A 27,716-nucleotide genomic window follows, 5' to 3' on the forward strand; every position below is an offset into this window, starting at 1 on the left:
AGAATAAAGAATAGGAATAGATTGATGTGTGTAGGATAAATATGTTTAATGGCTTGTAAAGAACTTAATGAATCTAATAATATTAGTATTTGTTTTTCATTGATGGTTTTACAATGATTTAGCGCGTCAAGTATTGCTTGGAGCTCTGCGGTATAAATACTACAGCCGTCAGTTACTCTAGTGGCAGAAATTACGTTTTTTGATACAGTAGCAGCTGCTACTCCGTTGCAATCTTTGGAGACATCAGTGAAGAACAATTTGTAAGTGGAATATTTGAGTAAATTTGCATGATACTGAAGCCTGACCTCAGCAGAAATGTGTTAATACTTATCATGATTAAGTAAGGAGAGGTCTACTATTGGTAAAGAAACTGTCCAGGACGGTGTCTGGTATATTTTTATGGATACCAAGGTGATTTAATTGATATAATGCGGTAGTCTTTTAACTCATTTGTAAAATGATAATGTTTTGGTGGTGTAATTTGTGTATTGTTCTAGTGATTCTTCCGATACTAAACTTGCGAGAAAAGTATGATCCTTTGCGCTTAGAATTTTTGAAGCGTAGCATAGTGATATATATTGTCTTCTGAGTTATAGTGGCATTTCTCCTGCTAGCACTTGAAGGCTTCTTATTGGAGTAGTTCTAAAGGCTCCAAAGATTAGTCGTAGAGATGTGATTTAAATAACATCCAGTTTTTTGAGTTGATTTTTATTTGCTGTTTCATAACAAATGCATCCGTAGTCGAGTTTGCTTCTTATTAATGTCTGATATAAATTTAGAAGAATTTTAGTATCTAAACCCCAGCTATGATTGGATCAAACTCTTAGTAAGTTTATTCTGTGTTGATAGGATTTGACGAAATTGTTGATATGTGAAGTCCATGTGAATTGTGAGTCAAATATTACACCCAAAAATTTGATTTCGCGGACTTGTTTCAGAGAATGACCATTTAGATACAAGTTTAAATTGTATTCTGCTCTTTGTCAAACATTATTACTTAAGTCTTCTCAGTTGAAAAAGTTACACCAGTCTCTAAAGACCACATTTCTACGCTGTTTAATGTTCTCTGTAAAATTTTCGTAGCTAATTTTGCGTAGCTATATTTTTACTTTTAACATATATTACTGGATCATCAGCAAAAAGATTAGCTTTTACGGGAAGTTTATTTTGTTTTGGTGTATATTGCGATTAAGAATAATAGTGGACTTAAGGCCGATTCTTGAGGAATTCCATTATGGCGTGATTTCGATTGTTGACATGAATCCGTTCGTTTTTACTTGTATGGACCTGTTTTGAAAAAAGTTTTTGGTGAAAGCGAGAAAGTTACCATCTATTTTCCAGTTGTTTATAATTTTGAGGATATAATGCGTCCATGTTGTGACAAAAGCTTTTTTGATGTCGAAAAATATTGCGATTACTTTTTGTTGATTTGTAAATGCTTTATGAATTTCGGATTCTAGTGCAACTTTGTTATCAGCTGTGGATATATCTGAACGGAATCCGCTTTGTATTGGAGTAAAACGTTTTTTCTTTTCCAAGTGCCATTTCAGTCTTTTACTCAATATTCTCTCCATTGATTTGCAAATGTTACTGGTGAGAGATATTGAACGATAGGAGGAAGTTTTTTGGCTTATTCATTTTTAAAAAGGAATTATAATTGCTTGACGCCATATTGAAGGAAACGTTTTATTTGTGTAAATATTGTTAGAGATGTCAACTAAAATTTTCTTTACTGTTTCAATAGTAGTAGGTAGTTTCTCAATAAATATTAATGGAATATCATCATGTCCTGAAGAGGTTTTTTTAGCATTGCCTAGGCTTTCGTTTAACCCGTCTAGTGTAATCGGTATATTGAGAGGGCATAAAATATCTTCTATTTTAATTTGTGACAATTTGGTTTTTTCTTTGTGTTTTAAGAATGTAGTGTTGTATTGATCATTGCTCGAATATAATTGATAGTGATCAGCTAAGATTTCTATAATTTTTACTTTATCTGAAGCAATTAAGTTATCTGTAGTAATAGTGTCGATATGATTTATTTTAGTTGAGCTTTTTATTTTCCTTATTTTCTACCAAATATCACTTATTGGTGTAGATGAATTTACTGATGAGACATAATTGGCCCAGCTTTCCTTTTTAGAGCTTTTGATTAGAAATCTGGCTCTTAACGCTCTAAATCTAGCTAAGTTAGTTTCGGAATTGTGTTTTTTCAATATATTAAAGGAGTGTTTTGTTTGTTTTAAAGAAGTTTATATTTCGATATTCTACCAGCGTAGAGGTATTTTTGTGGTAGCCATAGTTTTTCCAATCGCTTCTCTGGCTGAATCTGTTAGGATATCATTAAAATTTGTTATTGCGATGTTTATATCTTCTACTGTTTGGAAGTCTTTCACTCGTTCAGTTATTAAACTAGTGTACTTTTCCCTGTCCGCTGATTGTAATTTGCATGTTTCATATGGTTTTGTATTAATGTATGTGTCTTTAATATGAGTAATTAAATTGGTAGATGATCGCTGTCAAATAAGTGTGAAAGTGTATTCAACTCAAGTAGTGGTGTTAAAGTTGAATTGCTGACGGACAAATCGATAGTTGAAAACGTGTCATTGTATGAGTTCAAACGGGTAAGAATTCCTGTGTTTAATAGCACTAGTTTAATGTTGTTAATTATATCTAATAGAGTCTTGCCATTTTTGTCAGTTTTCGCAGATCCCCAATATTCGTTATGACAATTTGTGTCAGGAAGAATTAATTTATGGATTGGATGGATTCTTTCGGATGTGGTAAATATACACTGCAAATGTTGATTTTGAAATGATTAACTATTGAGACTGCAACAGCTTCCAGATTTGTGTCTAACGTCTAACGGAATTTCTTTGGACTCGACCGTAGATTTTACAAAGATGCCAACACCACCGCTAGCTATTTGCTGCACCGCTCTATTTTTGATATATGGTGTATAGTTTTTCAATTTTACAATATTATCAGAAAGTCGTGTTTTTTGTAAACCTATTACTAAAGGTGAGAATTCATTGATTAATATTAAGTTTTCAATATGGCTGTAAAAGCCATTCAAATTCCATTGAACTATGAATTTGGTTATTGGATAGAGTTGCCGTCGCTTTCTTCTTCAGTAATAGAAGAGTTGTCTGTTCCATGTATCTTTTTTAAGATCCTTGAAATCTTGTTTTTAAGACGTCGGTCGTTTGTTTTTGTGTGTACCATTTGCAATTCAGCGCTAAGTCCTTCTAGGTCATTTGTATAATCCTTTGCTGCGTTTTCAAGAAATTTTGAACCTATAGCATTTGTAAAATAGTCGCATAGTTCTGTGTGTTTTAGTATGTAAGGAGTAGTAGCTGACGATAAAATGGCTTCTACACGTTTCATTGAGGTTTCAATGTTCAAAGCTTTTTTAATTCTTTTAGGTGAAAATTTTTTTAGAACAGGAATTATTATTTTTTGATTTTCTGACTATTATTTCAGGAGATGTTGACATTTGTCGTTTAATGGAAGTATGTGATATTATGTTGGTATTATTAGATAGTGATTCGGGTAGGTTTTGTGAGTTGGAGGAGGTATTTGGTAGTGGTCTGGTTGAAAAAGTAGCAGGAGTACTGGATTGATGAGCAATTGGGGTTTCTAATGTAGATGATGTTTTATTTATTGTTTTAGAAATATTAACATTTATAGATTGAGATAGCTGGTCAATGTTTTGTATATTAATTGGTTCGATAGTGGAGTTTTCATCTTTGTGTCATGTGGTATTACATTTAGAGCAATTTAGGCCATCTAAGTAAAGAAAAATTCTGTAGGGGGTATTGTCATGAGATATTAGAAGTGAATTTGGGATATGATTATTCGTTATTGGAGCAACAAATACTTGACGTCTAAAGCTTAATATATAATTGTATTTAAATTTAGGCTTGCCAACTTTTAAAAATGTTATTTTAGACACTGCAATAAGCTCCAGTTTTTTGAACTCTTCTTCGATAATAGTGTTTAGAATACTGGGGCAGACATTCGATATCACTAGTCGACTCACATCAGTAATTATTCTTCTAATTTCTATGTTGTTTCCTTGTATTAAAACGGATTTGTGATTATGTAGTAATTTTTCTAAGATTGTAGTGTTACTGAGATACATGCATACTCTGTTATTTGAGATTCTGGACGCGAAGATGATATTTTTTGGTTGTACTAAAGTTCCTATTGCTGTTATGTATTCATGTATTTTTATATCCGGTACTGATGACCAAACAATTGCTTGTTGCTTGTTCTTTGGATGGAAAGTTAAAGTTGCTTACGGAATTAGAGTAAGTTAATGTTGAAGAAGAGGTTGCTGCTGAAGATGTTAATAATTGTTTGGTGATTACTGTGTCCGTTTTTAAATTGTTATCCATTTTTTATTTTTATTTTCTTCATTTAATAGTATTAATACTAGATCCGCTACTGACTTAAGGTAATTTATAAATAAAAATAGATTTTCCGTTGTTTAGTTTTCAATAAAATCCTTTAAATGGTTTTATGTGGATCAAATAAAAATTGTGCGTACAATTTTTGTCTTCTGTAATTAGAAAACACTTTGATTTCACTCCTAGTACAAACTCGTATTTAAATTTTTGGTATAAACCAACAAAAAACACGTTGTACTCGGAGCTGAAATTTATCGATACTTTATTAATGAATAGTATGAGTACCTTTTTTTAAGTCCCCATATTATTTTGTATCATATTTTTCAAAAATTTAAATCGATTGCTCTTTTGCTGTAAATCTCTATTCCGTTGTTAGTTGATTCATCGTGTATACATTTTTAATACAATCTTTTAGTTCCATAAACTCCGTGAGTTGAAATTCTCTTACTAAAAAAATCATGACAGAGCCTGTCCTTTATTTAGTAACCGTAGTATAATTTAGTCATCAAAACACACCGAGCTTAACACAAAACCCTAAATCAAAATAAACTTCCCGACTTTGTGACAATTTTGTTTTTATTCCATCTCTTGTAATTTCCTTTCAGGCGTTATTGTTTCTCATTTCAATTAAGAAGGAAGGGACGAACGAAAACAAAGAAAACCCGTCCCAACATAAAAATTAATTCCGCACGTAAGATACTCAATTATTTTTTGAGCTATGCTGTATCGGACAGATTTAGTGATGGAAACTCGGGTGATTTTAGGGATTCAAGACTTGAGTCACTGATTCAACCTACTGAATCGACTAAACTTCTCTGTTTTACCTCATTGTCAATCTTATAGAATTCAGTATTGTGTTTTATACGATTTTTTATGTCACAATGATTACTAGTCGCTTGCCTTTATTATTCGTTATTTTCAATATATATCAGTATATATTACTCGTAAATATCAACACTCAATTTTTATGTAATTATCTGTTTCTCTTACTATTTTTATGTGATTTGCTAAGCAGAAAAATAAACCATATGTGCATCAAATATAAAAATAGCGATATAAATAATGTGTATTATAACTGGAGCAACATGCAAATAGCCATGAAAGTCATGAACTATTTAAAAAAGTTCAATATTTGCTTCAAGAGTTCGAGCCACAACCTTACGCCATTCAAGACCATAATAGATAAATACGAACCGACAGAGAGCATTGAAAAAACCTTTAAAAATTACTGGTTAGAATTATACAAATGAACTTCAAAAGATGCATCAGTCCAAGAACACAAGAAACATTGAATTAAAAAGGCAGAACCGATAATTTTACAAGCAGAAGTAGAGAAGATTCTCAACTAACTAACAACCAAAAAATCGCCAGGGATAGATGGCGTACAAACTCTAAAAGCAATGAGCGAGATTGACATGTATGTAATATTGAATAATTGCAACATAATATGGATCATAGTTAAATGGTCTGGTGCAAATTAACCTTCATCTCTATGCATATAAAATGACCACTAACCATAAGCAGCAATTACAGAACCATTGTCATTATTCCTCATGCAAGCAAAATTCTGCTCTTCTTCTTCTGGTGCACTCCATTACTAGAGGTTTGCACTCACTACATCAAAATGTTCTCTATACTGCGCCAGTCTTGTGAACGGTGAAATTGTTGAACGATCATACCCGAACAAGTTCTGATTTTGCGAAGTCATAACTTGGCTCTTCTGGCTACTCCTCTTCGGCCCTCTATCTTCCATTTAATTATTATTCGTAGCAGGTGATATTTTTCATTTCGCATTATGTGATCTAGGTACAAGGTATTTTTTCTTAATCGTTTTATACGTTATAACTCTATATTTATTCTGTTTAATGCTGTGCGATTCGTAAAGTGTTGTATCTTTCTGAGCATTCTGCGATAAAGCCACATTTCAAAGGCTTCTAGCCTTTGTACGGAATTTATTATTAATGTCCAGGCTTCAACTCCATATAGACGTACTGAATAAATGTAGCTTTTAACAATTTTAATTCGGATGTTTAAGCTTAGTTTTCGGTCATAGATTATTTGCTTTCATTTATTATACATGTTCCTAACTTATCCTCACTTATCATTTAGTACTAGTCCTAAGTATCTGAATTTGTAAACTCATTTTAATTATGTGTTATTTAGGCCAATGCGTTAATTTTTATTGTCAATATGCTTCAGAGTAGAAGTCAAAGAGCAATGAAGTCATGGTACAGGCTTTTCGGACACCTTTTTGTATACGGACGCTTAAAGTAGTGTGGGTAAAATCTTTTAAAGTTACTTTTTAGTTCGTGCTACATTATATTGCCAGAGATATCATCATCAATTAGCCTACTGCTAAACGTAGGCCAATCGTAAAATTTTCCACCTTTCTCACAAGAAGGATAGGTCTCACATGGGTTACCTTTGGTAGATTGAACAAAATTTTTAGTCTAATATTCCAGTTTGTTTAAAAAGAAAGGTTTTTAATCAATGTGTTCTACCGGTTCTTATATATGGTGCATAGAGTTAGTGCTTCTGCAAAATAAATAAAAAATAACAATAAATAAAATAAGAGTCACACAACATGCTATGAAAAGATCAATGTTAGGTATTACCATCACAGATAAAGTACCAAACCTAGAAATAAGAAAAACTGAAGTCATGGATGCAATTGACAGAATAGCCATAGATAAATGGGCTGGAGAAGGATATGTTTTCGAATTGACGGCTAATAGGTGGGCCAGAAAGATTCTGAAATGGTGACCAAGACAAGAGGCATATCACACATAGTTCATAGGCAAATCATGACAAATTGGATACAAGAAGCTCCAGAGCTGGTCAAATATCAATTCGGATTTGTATCAGGGAAAGGAACGCGTGGGCAGATTAAGAACACTGGACATATTATAGAAAAAGCAAGGGAATATATTATACCAATGCTGCTCTATTTTGTAGATGACATAAAAGCTTTCGTTTCAGTAAAATGAAATCTCTCTGGAGTATAATGGAAAATATGTAAGTTCCTAACCACCTCGTTAACCTAATAAGGAATATGTATGATACCTCAGCCAAATTTAAAGTACACTAAATATAATAAAATGCGTTGAAAACAAAACAAAAAAAAAAAAAAGAACTAGACAGGGCTTTATACTATCACCATTATTATACAACATATATTTTAAATATATAATAAGGAAAGTATTTGACGAATCGGTAACAATATTTCGAGTGTCACCATTTCATAAGCAAGGTTTAAGTAATAAAAAGAAGTGTACCTTTTTTTCACCTCAAAATTTTTTATTTTTTGTTTATTTCATGTATGATGGAACCAAATGAATATTCGCTGTATGGGCCTATACTAGTAGGTAAGGTAATGAAACTACCAATTTTCCGCAGGAAGATGAATCGAATTTCATTTTTGTATTTATTGTCATGAAATATTGTAAACACAATTGATAAACGGAAGACAAAAAAGGCATTTTTTGCCTAGAGAAAATGCATTTCCAAAGTGCACCTCAAAGTACATAGAAACTGAAAAATTCACTCTCCTGAATCGAATACAAAAAGTTGCATAGCGATTCACCTTACTGTAGAAAATTGGCAGGTTTAGTGCTTTTTATTGTTTCATTTCCCCACCTGCAGGCAAAAGCAATTCGTTGTTGATACAAAAACTTCTTTAAAAAAGTTCTAAAACTGCTTTCTTCTGACATGTCTAATTTAAGAATTATGTTTATATGTAATTAAGCCACAACTGATAGGAAAATTACATTTTAACTCATTAATGTTTGAAGTTTCGACTTCTACTCCGGAAATCGTTTTCATAAAAGATTATTTTCAAAACTCTGAAAAAATATATAACCAACAAGTTATTGTTGTTAAGAGGTTATATTTTTTAATATTGACGGTTAACTTACTTGTCCTTGCAAACACCAGCATGCTTATGAATATAAAAAATCTGAGAGTGGTGTTTTTATCCTTAAAATATCAAATTCTGACTGCTTTGAGTGTTTTTTGTAGTATATTTTTTGTGTAATGTGTATCTTAGTTCTAGTAGTACAAAGCTTTTAGCAGAATTTGGTTGCCTACCATACCAAAACAAGAAGTCATTAACAGGAACATATTAACAATAGCCAAGTAAAATGAAGTCAGTGAGATATAACCTATAATTTGTACACGCACAACACTTATGTAACACACAATACACAAACATAAAATCTACGTTACAACACCTAGGTTACGCAACTACAAATATGATACACATTACACAAAACTATAATACAAAATAAAAACACACAATTTGATATTTATAGGGTAAAAAGGTCACCCACAGATTTTTCAATCCATAACCATGCTATTACCTACAAGATCGAGGACAAGTAACTTAACCATGAATTTTAAAAAACATAAAGTACTAACGACAACAACTAGCTGTTTATACATGTTCCCAGGATTTCTAAAATAATTTTTTTAAAAACGATTTCTGGAGTGGAAATGAAAAACGTAATTTTCAGTAGTAATATCCCTAGGACTTTGATAACAGACGAGATAATTTCATGACAATCGAAAGCTCGTTCCTTGGTAACAGCACGAAGCCGAAGGCTGAGTGCTGTTACCAAGCAACGAGCTTGAAAAATTTGTCATGAAATTATGAGGCATTCATCAATGTCCGAGGGATATTCGGCGGATAATTTTTCGAAAAAAAAAAAAAATCATAACTCAACATAACGAAACATTTATTTATTAAAAGTACAGTTAGTGAAAGTACAATTATTAAAATTTAAGTTAACATCAGATTTATTAAATTTATTTGGATGAAGTTGTCAAACTCGATCGTGTTGTCATAGGGATTGAAAATTGCACTGAATGCAATTATTAGTCTAATGTTGACATGATTGGGTGAAATTGTTCCACATGACACAAAATGACGAAATTTGATGGTTGTTAGAACAGTCGAAAAATTATCATTACAATTAATATTGGCTTAATTCTGTATAAACTTAATATTTAAAAAATGTTTTACAATTTTAAATTAAACATTAAAATTGATTTAAACTTTAAACATCTAATACTATTTATATAAAAAATAAAACTATATGCAAGGCCTACTCATTATAGTTGCTCCAATCTAGTTTTTAAACATTAAGCAACGTGGTGGGTTTCGATCGAATAATTTGACAGTCAGTGGATAAATATATTTCCTTCTTTGGATATGATCCTTTATAAGAGACTGCTGATAACACCACGTTTGATCAGTTTAAAGTATTTTTTTAACAGAGAGTAGTCAACGTTTTAAAACATCCGTATTAATGAGTTATATTAGATCCGATCCACCCATCTTTAGAGCTATTGACAGCGAAACTTTATTAAAGTTCCACAAATATCCCCTAGCACCTAAGGATACAAAACTAAGGTATTTCGTTATAAAAATACCATCGAAAATAGTATAAACAAACATTTAATCTCAAACAAAGAGTTTGCTCTTATCACACATAAAGCGGAAATTTTTTTCGTTTTAACCTTTAACAATATTTTTTTTAAATGTAATAAAAGACCGTTTTCTTAAATTTTGAAAAAAGCAAGTAAAAATAAATATTTATCTGTTTGTAGAGGCATTTATTATTTTTTAGACCTTCACGAAACACGAAGATCAATAAACATTTGAAAGCTTTTGAAACATTTTCGGACCAATTTTTTTAATACGAATGGTGTAACTCCGAACTATGCATTTTAAATGCGTTAACCTTTTTTTTGTGTTTAGTGGTAATTCTAAGCTAGTATTTTTTATAGACTAGGGTATTAACCACTTGGTGCAAAGTCAAGCTTAAAAGAATAACTAATCAACATCCTTCTCAAATATAATAATAATGAACATAGGGTTCAATGGAATGATTCAAATATAGTCCTAAAAGAAACTGATGGTAAAAAGAGAAAAATCAAAGAAGCGGCTCTAATTATGCTAAATGAGACCAATTGCGTCGCGAATTCCTCGGCAGAATGTAGTAGAATCTGGTTACCCATATTGAAAGAGGAAGTTATTAAAAGGAAAATACCAGTATTGGTAAGTCAGTAACATATAGAGAATACATCATTTATATTTTTTAAATAACAAACATATAAAATCGGAATTTGGTATTTATTGAAGGTAAACTAAATGCAAGATCAAATACTTACCATGTCGGGATAGTATTGTGAGGTTTTTTCCTGGTTTTTCCCTCATAATTTACTATGGAATCACTAACGGGAGAATTTTACTGTCATCATGGCATGTATTTGTCTTTTTAAAGACGAATTACATGTTATGATTTTTTCTGACTAATATTCTCACGTTAAAGTTGATTTCATGTAATCGAATAAACTATCTTATAAGTAAAGTCGTCCCAGGAACGCAACTCAACAATATTGGCAATATCATTTTAAAGTCGTCTACTTTAAAATGTATAATGTATGTCTGAATTGTCAATATAGATGAGTCAGATAAAATTAAATTATTAGAAGAATTTTTCACTAAGTAACAAAAACAAAATTTGTTTAATTTACTAATGTTTGTATTTTGAGAACGATTTCCGAAGTGGAAATTGAAACGTCAATAAATGTATTTTAACCTTTAATTGTGGCTTATTCCCATTTAAATATTAATTAATTTAAAATGCCACAAGAAAATAGCTTCAGAACAATGATAAAGATAGTCTCTCATACCTATTGCATTCCAAAAACCAGACCGTGTACGGCTGATTGTTTCTTCGCACGGTATATATATCGTTTGATGTACGATCTTCAGAAATATTTTTAAAATATGACTTATAAAGCTGATGGTCTGGAAATTACTGCAGGATACGGTTTTTGTTTTTTTTGGTAAAGCAATATATGTAGACTTTTTCCATTTATACCAGCCATTTAACTGGTATTATTCCACTAATTCCATATTTCATATTAAATATATGTCACTAAATATGTCTGCATCATATGTTTGCTTTATGTTACTAAGCTTATCTGAAAGGATCTGTGCGACTGTATCTTTTGTTTTCTTACCTTTTAGTCTTCTCATATAACATTTTTTGTTAATATTCTTTTTTCTAACCTTTTTAAATGTACATCTAAAATAATCGCAAGTTACCTGTAATAATAGTTATATCTTCTTTTTTAAGACGCTTAAGTAAATTTATCAATATCTCATAGAATTGCTCTACTTCTTCTTCTGGTTTATCGCTGATAGAGGCATACACTTCTAAAACAGGTATAATATTTGTAACATATTGACGTAATTTATGTGATTGTATTTCAATTAAAACATATGTTGACCTTTTCCAGACCTATTTCCAGAGGGGTATATCATATGGTTAACAACAATACAAGCACCCCTATTGTCCACCTCATTTCGCTTATGCCCGTTATACCTGTACCAACTTTGGTTATTTCTTGAATGATATTATGAAGTTTTCCAACATGATATATTATCTTCACGTTGCAGGCACATATTATAATCACAATCAACTCTGAAGTACTTCTAATTCTGTCACACTTTGTGGACACTTTTCTAATTCTGTCCTATCCAGTTCTCTCCTATCCTAAGATACCTATCCCTAACTTATCCATTTTATGTAATTTGGTTGAACCTCCAGCATTAACGATAAAATATTTTATGTTTCAATTTTCTGTTAGCTACTGCTAAGGAAAGATCATCTGCACAGCTGACGAAGAGTTTGAAGAGTTCGAATCACCCGAGAGAATGAAAAGGTTATACAGTATTGCTAAAGCAAGGGACAACTCATCAAAGGACTTGACCCACGTGTGGCAAATTAAGAATGCGGATGGAAGAGTATTAAGAGCTGATGTTAAAATAAAGCAAAGATGGTATACTAAATATGCTAAATAGAGAGTACTTAAGAAAGTTACTAAATGAAGAACACCAGAGGAGAGACAGAGGATTTTTTGGCTTATAATCAAATTAAATTGAGAAACCGGCATTGGAAAAGATTTGGCAAGAAGTTTATTTTAAAACAAAAAAGTTAAATTAGGAGCAGTGGTTCCTGAAATAAAACAGATGCCAGTTGACAGGCATTTGCGACGAAGTTATAATTAATAGGATCATTATCTTTAAATCTCTTTAGATTTTATCGAGCTCTTTCCCAATAAAATTTTTTGTGTCTTCAAGATACATAAATAACATACATTATAATAATAAAAACCCTCGATATTGTAAAAAATTTAATTTCAGAGTTTAAAATCGAAATACTTAAAAAAATGTATTTTCTTGACTTCCAATGAAACGATTTTCTTCATTTTCTTTTTTTAATCCTTATAATACCCATGATTAAAGTATTTACAAAATAAAAAAAAGTTAAATAAATAGGTTGGTACACGATTGTAAAATGTATGATCACTTTAGTTGTTTTATGATTCGTGTTTTCGAATCAATCCGAGAACACAATATGTAGTATTGGGTTACTTACATAATTATCGTCTTCTATCAGAAAGTGAAAAGAGGTATTGAAACTTTTTTCTTGTGGCATGTTTAAGTTCAAAATTGTAGTTATATGGCCTTAAGCCACAATTGACTGTAATAAAAATTACATTTTACATTTGCAGGTATTTGACGATTCGATTTCCAATCCGGCAATTGTTTTAAAAAAATAATTATAAATAAAAATTATTATATTGTATTGATGTTTATTAACTGATTTATTAATAAACATAATATGCAGATTAAAATAATTTTTATTTTTTTTTATTTTTTGAAAACGATATTCGCATTTGAAATTGAAACTACAAAAAAAGTAAATATTCCAGTCGAGAGACCATTTGAAGTTACAGGGCATGCTACCCCAAATTTTATTCTAACCTTTAACGGGGTCAATAGTAGTCTAAATTTAACATCGCGACTGAATTCCGCCGTTATGTCAGCCGGCATCTTAATTTTAAAGAAGAACCGTTTTTGCTTAACATCTTCGCCATTTTCAACTTTTCGGCAAAATGGCAAGGACTGAAATTGTTGCAAATGCGATTTTGCGATATTGCGAAAATATTTAAATGGGGAGGAAAGCACAATAATTATCGAATCATATTATTTAATATTAATAGGACATAAATGTACCTAAACAAAAATGAAGAGAATTATGTTTTATACAATTTTGATCTCTTTCATTTTTCTAAAATCAATATTTAAAGTTGTAGATTCGTTTCCGTTTATGGCCTGCTGCTGATGATATGACCATCTAGGTTAAGAACCTGAAATTCTAATTTCAGCTAAAAAGAAGAAGATGAAATGAAAGATCAAAATTGTATATAATTAATTGTTTAGATACATTCAAGTCGTAAAGTTATTAATAAACAGGATAATTCAATATTTCTACTTAGTCATTATTTTCCCGCTTAACTAGAAAAATATCGAGTGCATGAGAAAAATTTGCATAGAGGAAATTGTAGGTAACGGTAAATGCAATAATTTAAAATATTACGATTTTGTACGTAACTTACGCTCGCGACTTTACCGCATACGTATGACCTAAAATATTGATTTCAGCAAAAAAATTAAAGAAATCAAAATTGTATAAAATATAATTCTCTCCATTTTTGTTTACGTAAATTTATGTCGTAAAATTAATAATAAACGGGACTATTCAATAATTATATTTTCCTCCCCCTTCCACTATTTTCCCTCATAACTAGGAAAATATCGACCGCGCGAAAAAATTTGCAATGAAGAAATTGTAGGAAATCGCAATAACAACAATTTAAGTCGGTACCATTTTGTCGAAAAGTTTAAAACCAATCAAATCACCAATATCCGTAAGGTCTTACGCTCGTGCTTTGACGGCATACGTAATATCTCAAATAATAATTTTAGCAAAAAAATGAAAGATACCAAAATTGTTAAAAATATAATTCTCTCATGCTTGTTTATGTAATTCATGTAGTAAAGTTAATAGTACATGAGATAATTCGTTAAATATGCTTCCCCTCCTCTTCCTCCATTTTACCCCTTAACTCAGAAAATATTGACCGCAAGAAAAAAATTTGTCAAAAAAAATTGTAGGAAATCGCACATGCAACAATATCAGTCTCTACCAATTTTGTCGGAAAGTTGAAAATGACGGAGATATTGAGCAAAAATGGTTCTCCTTTTTCATTTTCAAATTTAAGAAGGCGACTAATGTAACGGTTGGATTCAGTCGCGATTTTAAATTACCACTACTATTTACCTCTCTAAAGGGTAGATTAATAAAATTCGGCGGGCGAACTTTCGACACCAAATTGTCTTTGTACCTGGGGTAATCGAAGGGTCAAATTTTATTATAGGAAATTTCAACACCGCGGCGTAAAGCAGGTAGGTAGGTAATTAGCGGCGATGGACATTTGCACCCAAGCAGGACAAGCGGGTTTTCCCAATATTTATTGTCACGGCGGGGGGCGTGGCACTTGTGTACTTGTGACTAAATTATTTCAGTTGTAATTTATTTCTTGTTTGACGTTGACTTGTGCACGTATACGGATATTTAAAAAATGAGTTTGATAAAAAGTTCCCGTGGTCGAGATTTATTAGTGGTGGAGCATCATTCGTTCTCAAAACAGAAAGTGTTAAAAAGCGGCGAGATATTTTGGCGCTGCATCCAAAGAAACACTAAGTGTTCCGCAAAAGTGTTTACAGTAGGCTGTGAGGACCTCACCATCACAAGAAGTGATTTGGTACATAATCATGAAGCCGATCCAAAAAAGCTTGAAGTAAAGATCGTAACCAATGCATGTAAAAGAAAAGCCCAAAAGGACATATCGGAAAAGCCTGCCAAAATTACAAGAACTGCTGTTGCTGAGTGTGATGCCAATTTGCTGACGGTTCCTGACATAGCTAGCATAAGAAAGAACATTTACAACTGTCGTCGTAAACTGTTACCAGGTCCGTTACCAAGAAGCAAATCAGAAGTCCATAACGCGGTTAGTAATTATTCTCCTAAAACCTGTCGCAATGAAAGTTTTTTGTTTTTAAATCATCCTGAATTAAATGTAATTGTATTTTCAGGCGAGACAAATATTCGTTTGTTGTGTAAATTAAAAACTTTGTATATGGATGGTACATTTTCATACAGTACCAAATATTTTCTACAATTATTTACTATACATGGCTTGGAAAATGGACATTATGTTCCTTTAGCATACTGTTTGTTAAAGGACAAATTGTCAATGACACACAAAAATTTATTTTCTTTATTAAGGTCTAAGATTTTTGAAACATTTCAATTATCATTAGAGCCAACTGAAATATTTGTGGACTTTGAAAAAGCAATTCACTGTGCTTTATTGTATATGTGGCACAATGCAAAAATTAGTGGATGCCGTTTTCACTTACACCAAAACTGGTTTAAAAAAATTCAATCTTTGGGTTTGGTACAAGAATATAAGGATACAAATTTAGAAATTGGAAAATGGTTAAGGCATACGTTTGGTTTAACTTATTTAAATCCAGCAGAATTTGAAGAATGCTTTCTTTATGATTTAATGTCATATAAACCTATAAACGCAACACTTGATATATATGCAGATTATTTACTGGAAAATTACATTTTTGATAGCGCTCTATTTCCACCACACATATGGTCTAATCAAAATCCGTCTATTGCTAGGACCACAAATGCCTGTGAATCCTTTCATTCGAGATTTAATTCTTCTTTTTATTCAACACATCCTTCTATTTTTATTTTTATTGAAAAGTTAAAAGAATTTCAAGTAGACACTTATGTCAAAATAAATAGTTTACATATACCAGCAAAAATCAAAGATACTACTGTTAAGGCTAAATTGGCATTTTTGGAGAAAATGATGGATAAACTACGATCCCAACAAATACGTAGGTTAGATTTTATAAAAGCTGTATCTTATCATTCCTATAATAGCAAATAAATCATTGTATACAAGTATATTAACGGTAAAATGTACAAAAATTAGGTACTAGTTGTATTATATTTAGATATTATTACAGTTATAAAGAAATAAAATGCACATTACTTTTATTAAAATAAATAAATTAATTAATTATGGTATTTTATTTATGTCGCAGCTATATTTATTTGGTGTCGAATATACCTGAAGATAAAAACGGGAATTGGGGCTGGTGTCGAAAATTGCCATTAAATTTTAGTCGCTAGCTGCTTAGTATCGAAATTTCCTACGCCCATACAATTTGAGCCAGTTCGCCATGCAAGGTTAGGCTTTTTTTCATCTAACCCGACTGGACTAAAAATGTAATTTTAATTACAATTTATTTTGGCCCTACCATGGCATTATAAAATAATATATTCCTAATTAAATTAGGAAATTTTACAATTTTAAAAGATATTCTACAAAAAAATCTTTGTTATATAGAAACTAATTTTTTCTATTTATTCTTCAGCTTATTTTCTGTATCTGATTAAAAACTGTCGGTTTAAATTCGCTATACCTATTAGAATCGAGGTCTACACAAAACTTTATCTTGCTTTTATTTACTGGACTAGCTTTAAACTTTATTTCACCAATATAATCGCCATTCGCCAACGACCATTCGTTACGGTCCTCACTATGAAAGATAAAAAAGTAGTCCGGAAAAACATAAAGAAGTGTTAATTTGATAGCTTTGTTATAACTTACGGGCGAAGCAGCATTTTTCGGCTCGAATTGCGTACACGCAACCGCAAATGAAAAGCAGGAAGGCCACCAGAAGCGCCCCAGCCACGCTCACGAGCGTACTCATCTGTAGAGGCTCTGAAACAAAAAAATGAATGTTATATTTAAAATACATACTATAGAAATACCAATCTAAAAATATAAACAAAACTAAAATATAAAGTATAAATACAATTTAGGTATATAGGTATAAAAACGTAGGTATAAATAATTTCTCACGCTCTTATTATAGACATTAAACTAAAGCTCGGGTTATTGGAAAAATGCCTTTTCTGTTTATACTAGATATTTTTCACACACTCTGCGCTTTTTCGTAAATTACACCCATTCGTGCCTGCTTTTAAAATTGTATGCTACTACCCATGGTATGATTCATACTACTACATATTATTAAACCTTTCTATAATAAAATTTTGAGTCAATATATCAATGGTTTGTTTATGTGTATTAGGTAATAGATTTTTAGAAAAATGTACCTGATCGAGACTTAACGCTTAACTAATGGGAAATCCCTCCTGTTTAATAAACAAAAATTATCAGTTGTACATTGGGCTACTGTATCAGAATTTCTTTTTGTTGCGTATACCGAAAAGCAAAACACACACATTTTAAAAAGTGTTAAACATTAGTTTAAAAAGAAAATTTTTAAATTAAGTATATGGATCGGATCATATTCGAAACTTTTTATAGAAGGAGATAGATCATTTTTTAATCCGTGCGGCAAATCGGTAAGTTTTATTTTTTCCCTCTATTTCTCCTCCCATACCTAAATTTCAAAGTGGTATTCAAATTCTAATTATTGTTACTTTTTTGAATTATTAGATTTTAAGTTTACAAATAAACATCAAATCAAAAGGCGGATATTTCGAAGCTCTGTAAGATTTAGTTATTTACTAATAAGTACCTACCACACAATTTAAGTTTATTGACGTTTCAATTTCCACTTCGAAAATCCTTCTCAAAATACAAAACCTTATGAGTGAATCGGGGGCTGGTGTTGAGCCACCCTAGAATAATACATTCCTAATGAATACGAAAGAAAAAAGGTACATTAATGTAAATAATAGATATAAATCAAATGATTCAGGGAATTACTATGTCTTCGTAGAATCTAGATAAAAACTTAACCTGTTTATCGCTAGTACATGTCGGTCATTATTACTTTAAAAACCAGTATTTTAAACATGGTGTAATCGACATTAAATCTGTTGGAAGAAATAAGGTGAAAGCGATTTTTAATACTTGCGCAAATTCTCTAATTAAACATAAGCTTATTAAGAATAATAAACTTGCAGCGTATATTCCATCATTTTTTATTAAAAACAAGGAAATTTTTAGAAAAGTCGATACGTTTTTAGACGAAAAGTACATTTTAGAAAATATTGTTTCAGATAAAAATGTTGTCGAAGTAAAAAGGTTAAAATGGAAATTAATTAATTCGAATAACGAAACAATTATTCTTGTTCCTTGTCAGATGGTTATTTTGACATTTGAAGGAAATAGCATTTGTAAGACTGTTACTTTAGACTTGGTTAGGTTTTATGTTGAACGATATATATACCCGGTTGTTCAGTGTTTCAATTACTTTCGGTTCGGTTATACTGCTAGGCAATGCAAATCAACCACAAATCGTTTTAAAAAATGTAATCAAACTTATGATAAGAATGCACTAATCGAGCACAGTTTTTTTATTAAATCTTGCCCAAATACTTTCGCTCTCAGATTATCTTCAGAGGCCTTTCGTCAAAAATGTTGGCTATCCAACACGTCAATGAATGTTATACACATTAAATACATTTACACAATAACTAACACTAGACAAGCAGTTTAAAACTTATTCTGAAGCTACATTGTGAACAACGGCAGGAGACAGCATTTTAACATGTAACTTTTTTTTAAAGTTGGTTATATTATTTAAAAACAAATATATTACAATTCTGTAGCTAAAGGACTAGCTTCCAAGCCAACTCTCCAAACACACACATACACGAACACACACACACACACACATATATATATATATATATATATATATATATATATATATATATATATATATATATATATATGTATATATATATGTATATATATTATTGTGATATTTAAAGTCTTGGTGCGCCAAGCAATAATTAGCTAATTAATTTTTTTGATTAATTAAATTATTTAAATGATATGATTATGACTCTATCACAATTTTTAATTCTTTTATCTCAGGGTTAAATTCGTGCTTCAATATCTATGCTATTACATGTGAAAGGTAAGGTCCAAAGAATACCGGAATAATAAAAAACACATATGATCTAACACTATCTATTGAAATAGAAATAATGAAATAATTCACACTCAAAAGTTCTCAATAAGCAAATCTCATATAATGATTCTCAAAATTTTGTTCTACGTACGTGAACAATCAAAATTAATGGTACAAACAATATTAATTGAAATCTCAAAATCCCAAACTATTCTAACTCTCCTAATCAAAATATTTATATCCTTTCTAAATTAAATGTAAAAATTGTGTTATCAATAAAAGAAAAAACTGCAGAAAACAAAAATATCTCTCTCTGATGATGAGTGGTCCAAATCCTTGTTCCTTGTAGACTATATTATCTCCTCTCAACCGCTCCCTATGTAATCAGCAATCTTACAACAGATTGTTGCAAGTATATCGTCCTTAATGATCTCCTTCAAAAGCACAAACCATTCAAATTATGATAGCCTTTCTCCTCTCGATAAACTGAATCTCTCGTTGGCCCGAGTGAAAAATGACTCTTGGAATATCTTCTCTTTACGATAAACTGAATCTCTCGTTGGCCTGAACAGTGACTCTTGGAATATAAGTAGGAAAATATGACTTACAATATTTTGCTGCTCCAGCTTCTGTCAGATACACTAACTCCACAAAAACTCACTAACATTCAACACTACTGCTTGCTACTTCTCGGGAACCGCCAGAGAACAATCACTGTTCGTCTTACAGACTTGGAAAACCAACTGATTATCTTTTCTCTCTCCTAAATCTAGCTAAACTTTCATTCCTACATACCTATCCCACCTTTTTCAATCTCCGGTTCAATTGTCTTTGGATTTCACTTAAAATTATGCGGGTCACTCAAGTATAACAAAGAAATAATTTATGTATAGCTTACATTTTGTTTAGTACAGGTAATCCAAGAATTTAATAACTTTCCTTCTTCGAAATGTTTGTTGTTTATTATCCTACTTATCTGAATTATTTTAATGTTTTTGAACTTTGAAATATTTTAATCAACCCAATATTTTTCTCGATTTTACATATCATAACAATATATATATATATATATATATATATATATATATATATATATATATATATATATATATATATATATATATACAGTGTGTAAAAGCCAAATGGAATAAATTCATTATTTAGGTTACTGTACATATTTATAAAAAATCCCGAAACACGTCAAATTTAAATTATAATTTGACATTCTTTAACGTGAAAATGCAACCCCTACCTTCAACCCCCTTAGAATGACAGGTACAACCCCCAATTTTTAAAATAGGAAGTATAGGCTTGTGATATATCGTTTGAAAGGTCTTTTCATTCTCCATTCAAAAATGTTGTCGCTTTCAAGTTTATTAAGATTAAATAAATTAAAATCATGTGGTTACCGAAATTCTCTAAAATATACTCAAAACTTATTTCCCGTTTAGGTCTTGATAATGAGAAAGTGAACAAAAACCATAGCAATGTGGTTTTTAGATGGTAACCAATAAAAAACTTTGAATTTCCGTGGCAACATTATTTTAACACGCATTAGTAAATTGTTTTATTTAAGTTGTCAGTATTTAAATTGAAGTAAAAAGTTCGTTCAATTCAATTCTGAAAAATGGTTAGATTAACGGAAAAGCATAAAATAACAGTTTTACAAATGATTAGTTACGGAGATAACACCCGAACACAACAGGAAGTAACTCGCCTATTTCATGAGAAATTTCCTAATTTACCGCCTATATCCCAAGGAACAATAAGTAAAATAGAGAAGCAGTTTCGCGAGTTTGGTCATGTAAGGTAGATAAAAAAAGCAGCTGCCAATGCACTGAATGATGAACTTAAATTAGATGTGTTGCTTGAGTTTCAGGAAAATCCACATACATCGAGTAGACAGGCATCCACTACATTTAATGCTAGCCATACATCGATAGTAAACATATTAAAAGAAAATAAATTGCATCCCTATAAGATGATACCTACTCAGGAGCTCATAAAAGACGATTTTGATAGGAGAACTTTTTTTTGTGAGCAAATGATGGACATGTTGGATAACAATATTATCCAATGAGAAGACGTTATGTTTTCTGATGAGTGTACTTTTTCACTTAACGGTCATGCTAATCGGCAAAATTGCCGCTACTGGGCCACGGAAAATCCTCACTGGATGAGAGAAGAACACACTCAATACCCTCAAAAGGTTAATGTTTGGGTAGGGATTGTAGGAAACAATATCATTGGTCCCTTTTTCATTGAGGTCAACTTGAATGGCAACAATTATTTGGCACTACTTCAAAATTATGTCATTCCAACGTTGGCAAATTTATATCCTGATCCAGGAAACCCTCAAGTTCCAGCGAATACGATATGGTTTCAGCAGGATGGAGCACCACCACATTACCAACATGTCCGGCAGTACCTCGATACCGAATGGCCAGCGCGATCACCTGATCTTACATTATTAGATTTCTTTTTATGGGGATATGTGAAGAGCCATGTGTACAAAACTAAACATTCTGATTTAAATGACTTAAAAGAACGAATAACGCTTGCGATTAGTTCGATCACGCCTGTTATGTTAAATAATGTTAGAAGACAGTTTTATTTGAGATTAGGATGTTGCCAAGACGTTCGCGGTGAACATTTTGAACATCTACTTCATTAACATACATAGTTCTTTTTCGTGTTCTACATTTTATTACGTTTTGCATTACATTTTAGTTTTTGATTGTATTGTAGCGAATTTCGGTAACCACATAATTTTAATTTATTTTATCTTAATTAATCTTAATAAACTTGAAAGCGACAACATTTTTGAATGGAGAATGAAAAAACTTTTCAAACGATATATCACAAGCCTATACTTCCTATTTTAAAAATTGGGGGTTGTACCTGTCATTCTAAGGGGGTTGAAGGTAGGGGTTGCATTTTTACGTTAAAGAATGTCAAGTTATAATTTAAATTTGACGTGTTTTGGGATTTTTTATAAATACGTACAGTAACCTAAATAATGAATTTATTCCATTTGGCTTTTACACACTGTATATATATATATATATATATATATATATATATATATATATATATATATATATATATATATATATATATATATATTTAAGTAGTAAAATGTACTTTATAGACCAGAATTGTGGAACCCCTAATTAAAAAAAATTAAATTCCTCCAAGTTAGTCCAAATATCTCTGTGGGATAGTTCACGGAGTTCAAAAAAAGAAGAAATACCAGATTATGATTGCATTCAACATTTCTCTTTATAATAAAGTTAATCACCGTAGTTTAAAGTTCTTTTTTGAAAACTATATGAATAAATCCTTACCGGTGAAGAGCACATTGAGAAAACAAGCTATGGAAAAATTAAATGTGGAACGTATTTCAAAAATTAAGAGGATGTTAGAAGGCAATTTCTTGTATATTATCGTGGATGAAACGACAGATGTATGTGACAGGTGTAAAGCTAATTTGATGATTGGAATTTTGAACGAAAACTCTGCGAGAAAACTTTATTTAGTTGCCGTAAAAGAATTGGAAAGACAAACAATTTAACTATAAGTAGATGTATACAAGACACTTTAACAAAGCTCTTTGGACATGCTATGGTTAATTAATATCTCTATAAACTAAGGCTTTCGAAAAGAGATGCATAAAACTGTGTTGGTGTAGCCCTTTCCATGTTACTAGATTTAATTAAGAGCCACTAAATGTTTACTAGGGAATCTATTTTGTCAAATATAAAATTGCTCTACCTCAAAACATTCCTTCCGCCCTCTATATAAGCTGTCAAAATTCTGTTAAATGGTCTACTTCAGGAGTTCTTTAAACGAAACAAATGCAAATGATTAGAAGTGCTTTTAGACAAATTATTAGGTTGTGCGAATGTGATTTCATGAACATAGATAATTGGGTATCAGAAATTGTCATTCCTCTTGATTTTCCTTTTTGTAATATACCCTTAACCCTTAACCGTTGTCTATTGTGTTTATTTTTAGAAAAGTCGCTATAACGGGTTCCTTATCATGTATAGTTTGTCCTAGTCTATATCCCTATATCCCTATATCCCTATTTGTTGAAACAACTTTTATCAATGGGGTTAGATAGGTAAGCAATGTGACGGAGAAGAGTGATAGATATAACATTATTATCTAGTTATGTTCATTATCACATCATATTAGATATATTATATCACAATGTTGATTTGGTATTATTAGTATTATTTAATAATGCATATAAGTACCTTGTAATTAATTAATTTGCAATTGGTACTTTGTAAGTAAAAAAATTTAATTCGTATTAATACTTTGAACGGTTGTGTGGAAAACTAAACTAAACTAAAGCCAAAAAAAGTTTTACACCTGAAAAAAAAAGTAGATAGTACTGTAGACTAGCGTAGAGCTTCATACTATGTTTTCTATATTTTAAAATTTAAATAATATTTTTAAAATTGAAGAAATTAATTTTATTAGTTATTTATTTTTTATATTTTAACCAAATTCAATAAATTATGTTTGATCGTAATGCCTCCTTATAACGTTTTAACAAAACATAGAAGCATAGGTTGTTGACTAATGACAAACCTTACAAATTCGAACCGAATATTATTAACTAGCTAACCCGGCGAAAAAATTTACAGAAAATAAAAGCAAAAAAAATACTTAAACATATTTTGTATAAAAAAGTTGAATTTTGCGTTAAATAAATATATAACGATGACGGTTTTCCGACACGCAAATAATTGCCCATGCGCGAAACATGAAAATCCTAAGTTAATTCCAAAATCTTTCAACGCGTGGCTTTGTGATGTTTATTGTCATTGCAGAAGCCAAAAACACGTAAATTGTAACCGTTTCTAATCAAATGGTATGTTAGTTGAAATCATTAGTTATCGTGGGATCAAGACATCTTCTCCTTTATATTTTTTTTTGATGATCGTTGTCGCAATGACATTATTCATTAACCGTTTCAGTAAGCCTCATTCCATTGCACATTCGAGGTTGATTAATATGACGCAGCAAAATGACAACTCATCCTTCTTTTAATTGTAAATTGTTAGTTGGGAGTCTGGGCAATTTCAATGAATTCAGAAACTTTGTAGGATAGTTGACTACATTATTCTGATTTATAACTCTATCAACTCTTTTAAATAAAAACGACTTTTCTATTCAGAGTAGTATATTCAACCGAATATACATATAAAATTTCATAAAAATCGGTCAAGTTGTTTAGAAGGAGTGTGGCAACTAACTCTGTGACACTAATAACTCTGTAACACTTATTTCGCTATTAAAAAAAGGATCTGGCGATAGGAGGGTAAAAATTAATTATTGTATGTATTGTTTAACGGTACATCATAAAAAAAATAAAAAATTTGTCCAAAAAATAAAAAAAATGTTGGATGGACCACCCTTACCCCTTTAGAGAAATAGATCACAATCGATTCTCATTTCTGTTAAACATAAATATAAAATTTGATTTACACAATTCAATTGTGTAATTTTCAATTCACAATTTAAGGTGAACCACCCTTACTCCTTAGGGATATAAAAAATATATTACAACCGATTCCCAGACCTACCAACTGTATATGTAAAATTTCTTTAAAATCGGTAAAGCCATTTCAAAGGAGTATGGCCACTAACTCTGTGACACTAATATGTCTATTAAAAAAAGAGGTTAGTAATAGAAGAGTGAAATTTAACAAGCGTATATATTTTATATTATCATTAAACAAAAGAAAATAAAAATTTTTGTTTAAAAAATAAAAAAATCTTTGGAGTAAACCCCCTTACGCGTTAGGGTATGAAAAATTGATAACACCATTTTCAGATCTACAATATACACATGTGAAATTTCATATAAATTGGCTCAGCCATTTCGCAGAAGCATCGCAACTAACTATGTGACACTAATATGACTAGTAAATAAAAAGGGGTTATTAATAGAGGGTGAAGAATGAAGAGGTGTATGTATTTTTTAATGCCATATATTAAAAACAAAAACATTAAAAATTTTGTTTGACAAATAAAAAAAATGTTTGGCGTCGATCACCCTTACGGCTTAGGGGTATGAAAAATAGACAACAAGCTATTTTTAGACCTATAGAATACACATGCAAAATTTTATAAAAATCGGTCTAGCTGTTTCGGAGAAGGAATGTTTTACGTGGCCATAATATGCGGTGTTCCCAAGCGGTCACTCCAAGTATTAACAGCAACCGACACTGCTTGACTTCGGTGATCGAACGAGAACCGGTATATTCAGAGTGGTATGGCTGCTGCCCAATCTATCAATACTGACATTTATTTTGAAACACTAATACAGAAGTAGAAAACTTCAAAATCTGTATATTGGTATAAAAACATTTTTTATTAAAACTTATTAAAAGTGTGGTCCAAAAATTTGAGATGCATAACTTTTTCGATTTAGCTCAGATCATCCTTAGTGCATTCTTTTGGTACTTCTAGCTAACAATAAAATTGCAGTGGAGACATCAATATATGGTTTACATATTAAAATTTAAAATATAATGCGACCCTAGGTCGATGACATTGGTTGTAAATGTTAATACTTAAAGAGCAACATGCTTCCTTGCTCGACTGGAAGTTCAAATGACATCGGCCAACTGGCTGACGTGCAAGGAAGTAAAATTCAGGAAGACAGAATTAACGTGATGAGGTAGTAGTCGATTTTTGAGTATGATCGGAAACAAATTTTTTTTAAATATAAAATTTTGTAATAGTACCTAATATATTATTAGTAAATGTCTTCATATAAAATTAATTTTATTTAAATAATAGTATTTACTGTCTTAATGTGCAAGTCTCTATTATTGAAGAAACAAGCAAGTCATTAAATTATTGAAAATAATATTATTTGAGGTTGAATCTATAACATCATAAGTGGTATGAAAATTGATTCAATTAGAAAATAAAAGAAGGTGATGTTATACTGTAAACATAATAGTGTAAGAAATAATATAAAAAAGTAATATATATGTACAGTGAACGGCTAAATTATGGAATATTATCATTATTTCGAGAACCGTCGAGTGTTGAGGAAAATCCCGAAACAGGTCGAATTTTGTTATAAAATACCCATGTTATAGCGTACATGGAGTAGGGATGACGTCACCGGTGTAGGTGTAGTGATGCAATCGTTAATTTTTTTAAATATAAATCGGTATAATGCGATACCTTATTTAAACGAGAATATCTATTTAACGACATTACATTTTTTACTAAAATATTTTTTTAAGGGTACAAAAACAATTTTTTTTAATTTAAATTCAACTAAATTACAACTAATGATTTAATCATTAATGTACTTTAAAGTAACCAAATTATGCATAATAATTATTTTAAATTAAATGTTCGAAATGCCATCCATCAGTTTCTTGACAATATGCGAATCTACGGACAGATTCATCAAGTACATTGCGGATGATTTCTGGAGTAATTAGACTCATTTCATGCCTAATTCTATCTTTCAAGTCCTGTAAGTTTTGGATTCTATTGACACAAACTTTTGATTTTATGTATCCCCACAGGAAAAAGTCTAAAGGTGTTAGATCTGGAGACCTTGCTGGCCACTCTATAAAACCTCGTCTTCCGATCCACCTCCTGAGAAAGCAATGATTTAAAAATTGACGTACTTCATGTGCATAATGCGAATGGGCTCCATCTTGTTGAAACCAGATATTTTCACTAGGTAAATTTGGATTATTGGCATTTTAGCATGTTAGCAAGGACAGGTATAAGTTGATTTCTCAAAAAAGTTAAATAACGTTCTCCTGTTAGATTTTCTTCAAAGAAAAAAGGGCCAATGATTCTGTCATTAATGATCCCTACCCATACATTTACTTTCTGAGGATATTGCGTGTGTAACTCAGTCATCCAATGTGGGTTTTCTTGACTCCAATATCTGCAATTTTGACGATTCACGGTACCATGTATAAAAAATGTGGCTTCATCGGAAAAAAGGACTTGGTTTGATGAAATGTGGATTGCGGATAGATAAATCCTGCAATTTCAGAAAATTGAAGCGTCGTTTAATAATTATTGATGTAGTTGAATTTTGTAGGGATGGTATTTTTCTTTTTTTAAAATACGTAATACCGATCGATAAATTACATACCTCGTTCTGTGTTCTTTCTTTACCTCCTCGTCCGCTAAGAATTAACATTTCTATGCGTTGTGTTTCATTTAGGTGAGCTATAATTTAGTATTCAAAAGTAAAAATTAATCAAAACATTTACGTCAATAAATATTACAGTAACTATGCCACTATCACTTGCTTGAATTGGCATTTGACAAAAAGTTTCAGGGTTTATGAGATAACTTTTTGTGTCCATTATTATTTTTACTTATTTTTGCATTTT

At 30.9% G+C, this 27,716-nt stretch overlaps 1 protein-coding gene across 1 annotated transcript in view; it reads right to left on the reverse strand.

Moving 5' to 3' along the window:
* Positions 1–27,716, reverse strand: part of LOC140431542 (kin of IRRE-like protein 2) — a 1,293,538-nt gene that overhangs the window by 194,054 nt on the left and 1,071,768 nt on the right. The window contains exon 9 of the mRNA XM_072519445.1: positions 17,028–17,141. Within this exon, the coding sequence (XP_072375546.1) occupies positions 17,028–17,141 (114 nt within the window). The remainder of the gene's footprint in view (positions 1–17,027; positions 17,142–27,716) is intronic.

The sequence above is a fragment of the Diabrotica undecimpunctata genome, chromosome 1, assembly GCF_040954645.1.
Source record: "Diabrotica undecimpunctata isolate CICGRU chromosome 1, icDiaUnde3, whole genome shotgun sequence".
In the NCBI taxonomy this organism is placed as follows: domain Eukaryota; kingdom Metazoa; phylum Arthropoda; class Insecta; order Coleoptera; family Chrysomelidae; genus Diabrotica; species Diabrotica undecimpunctata.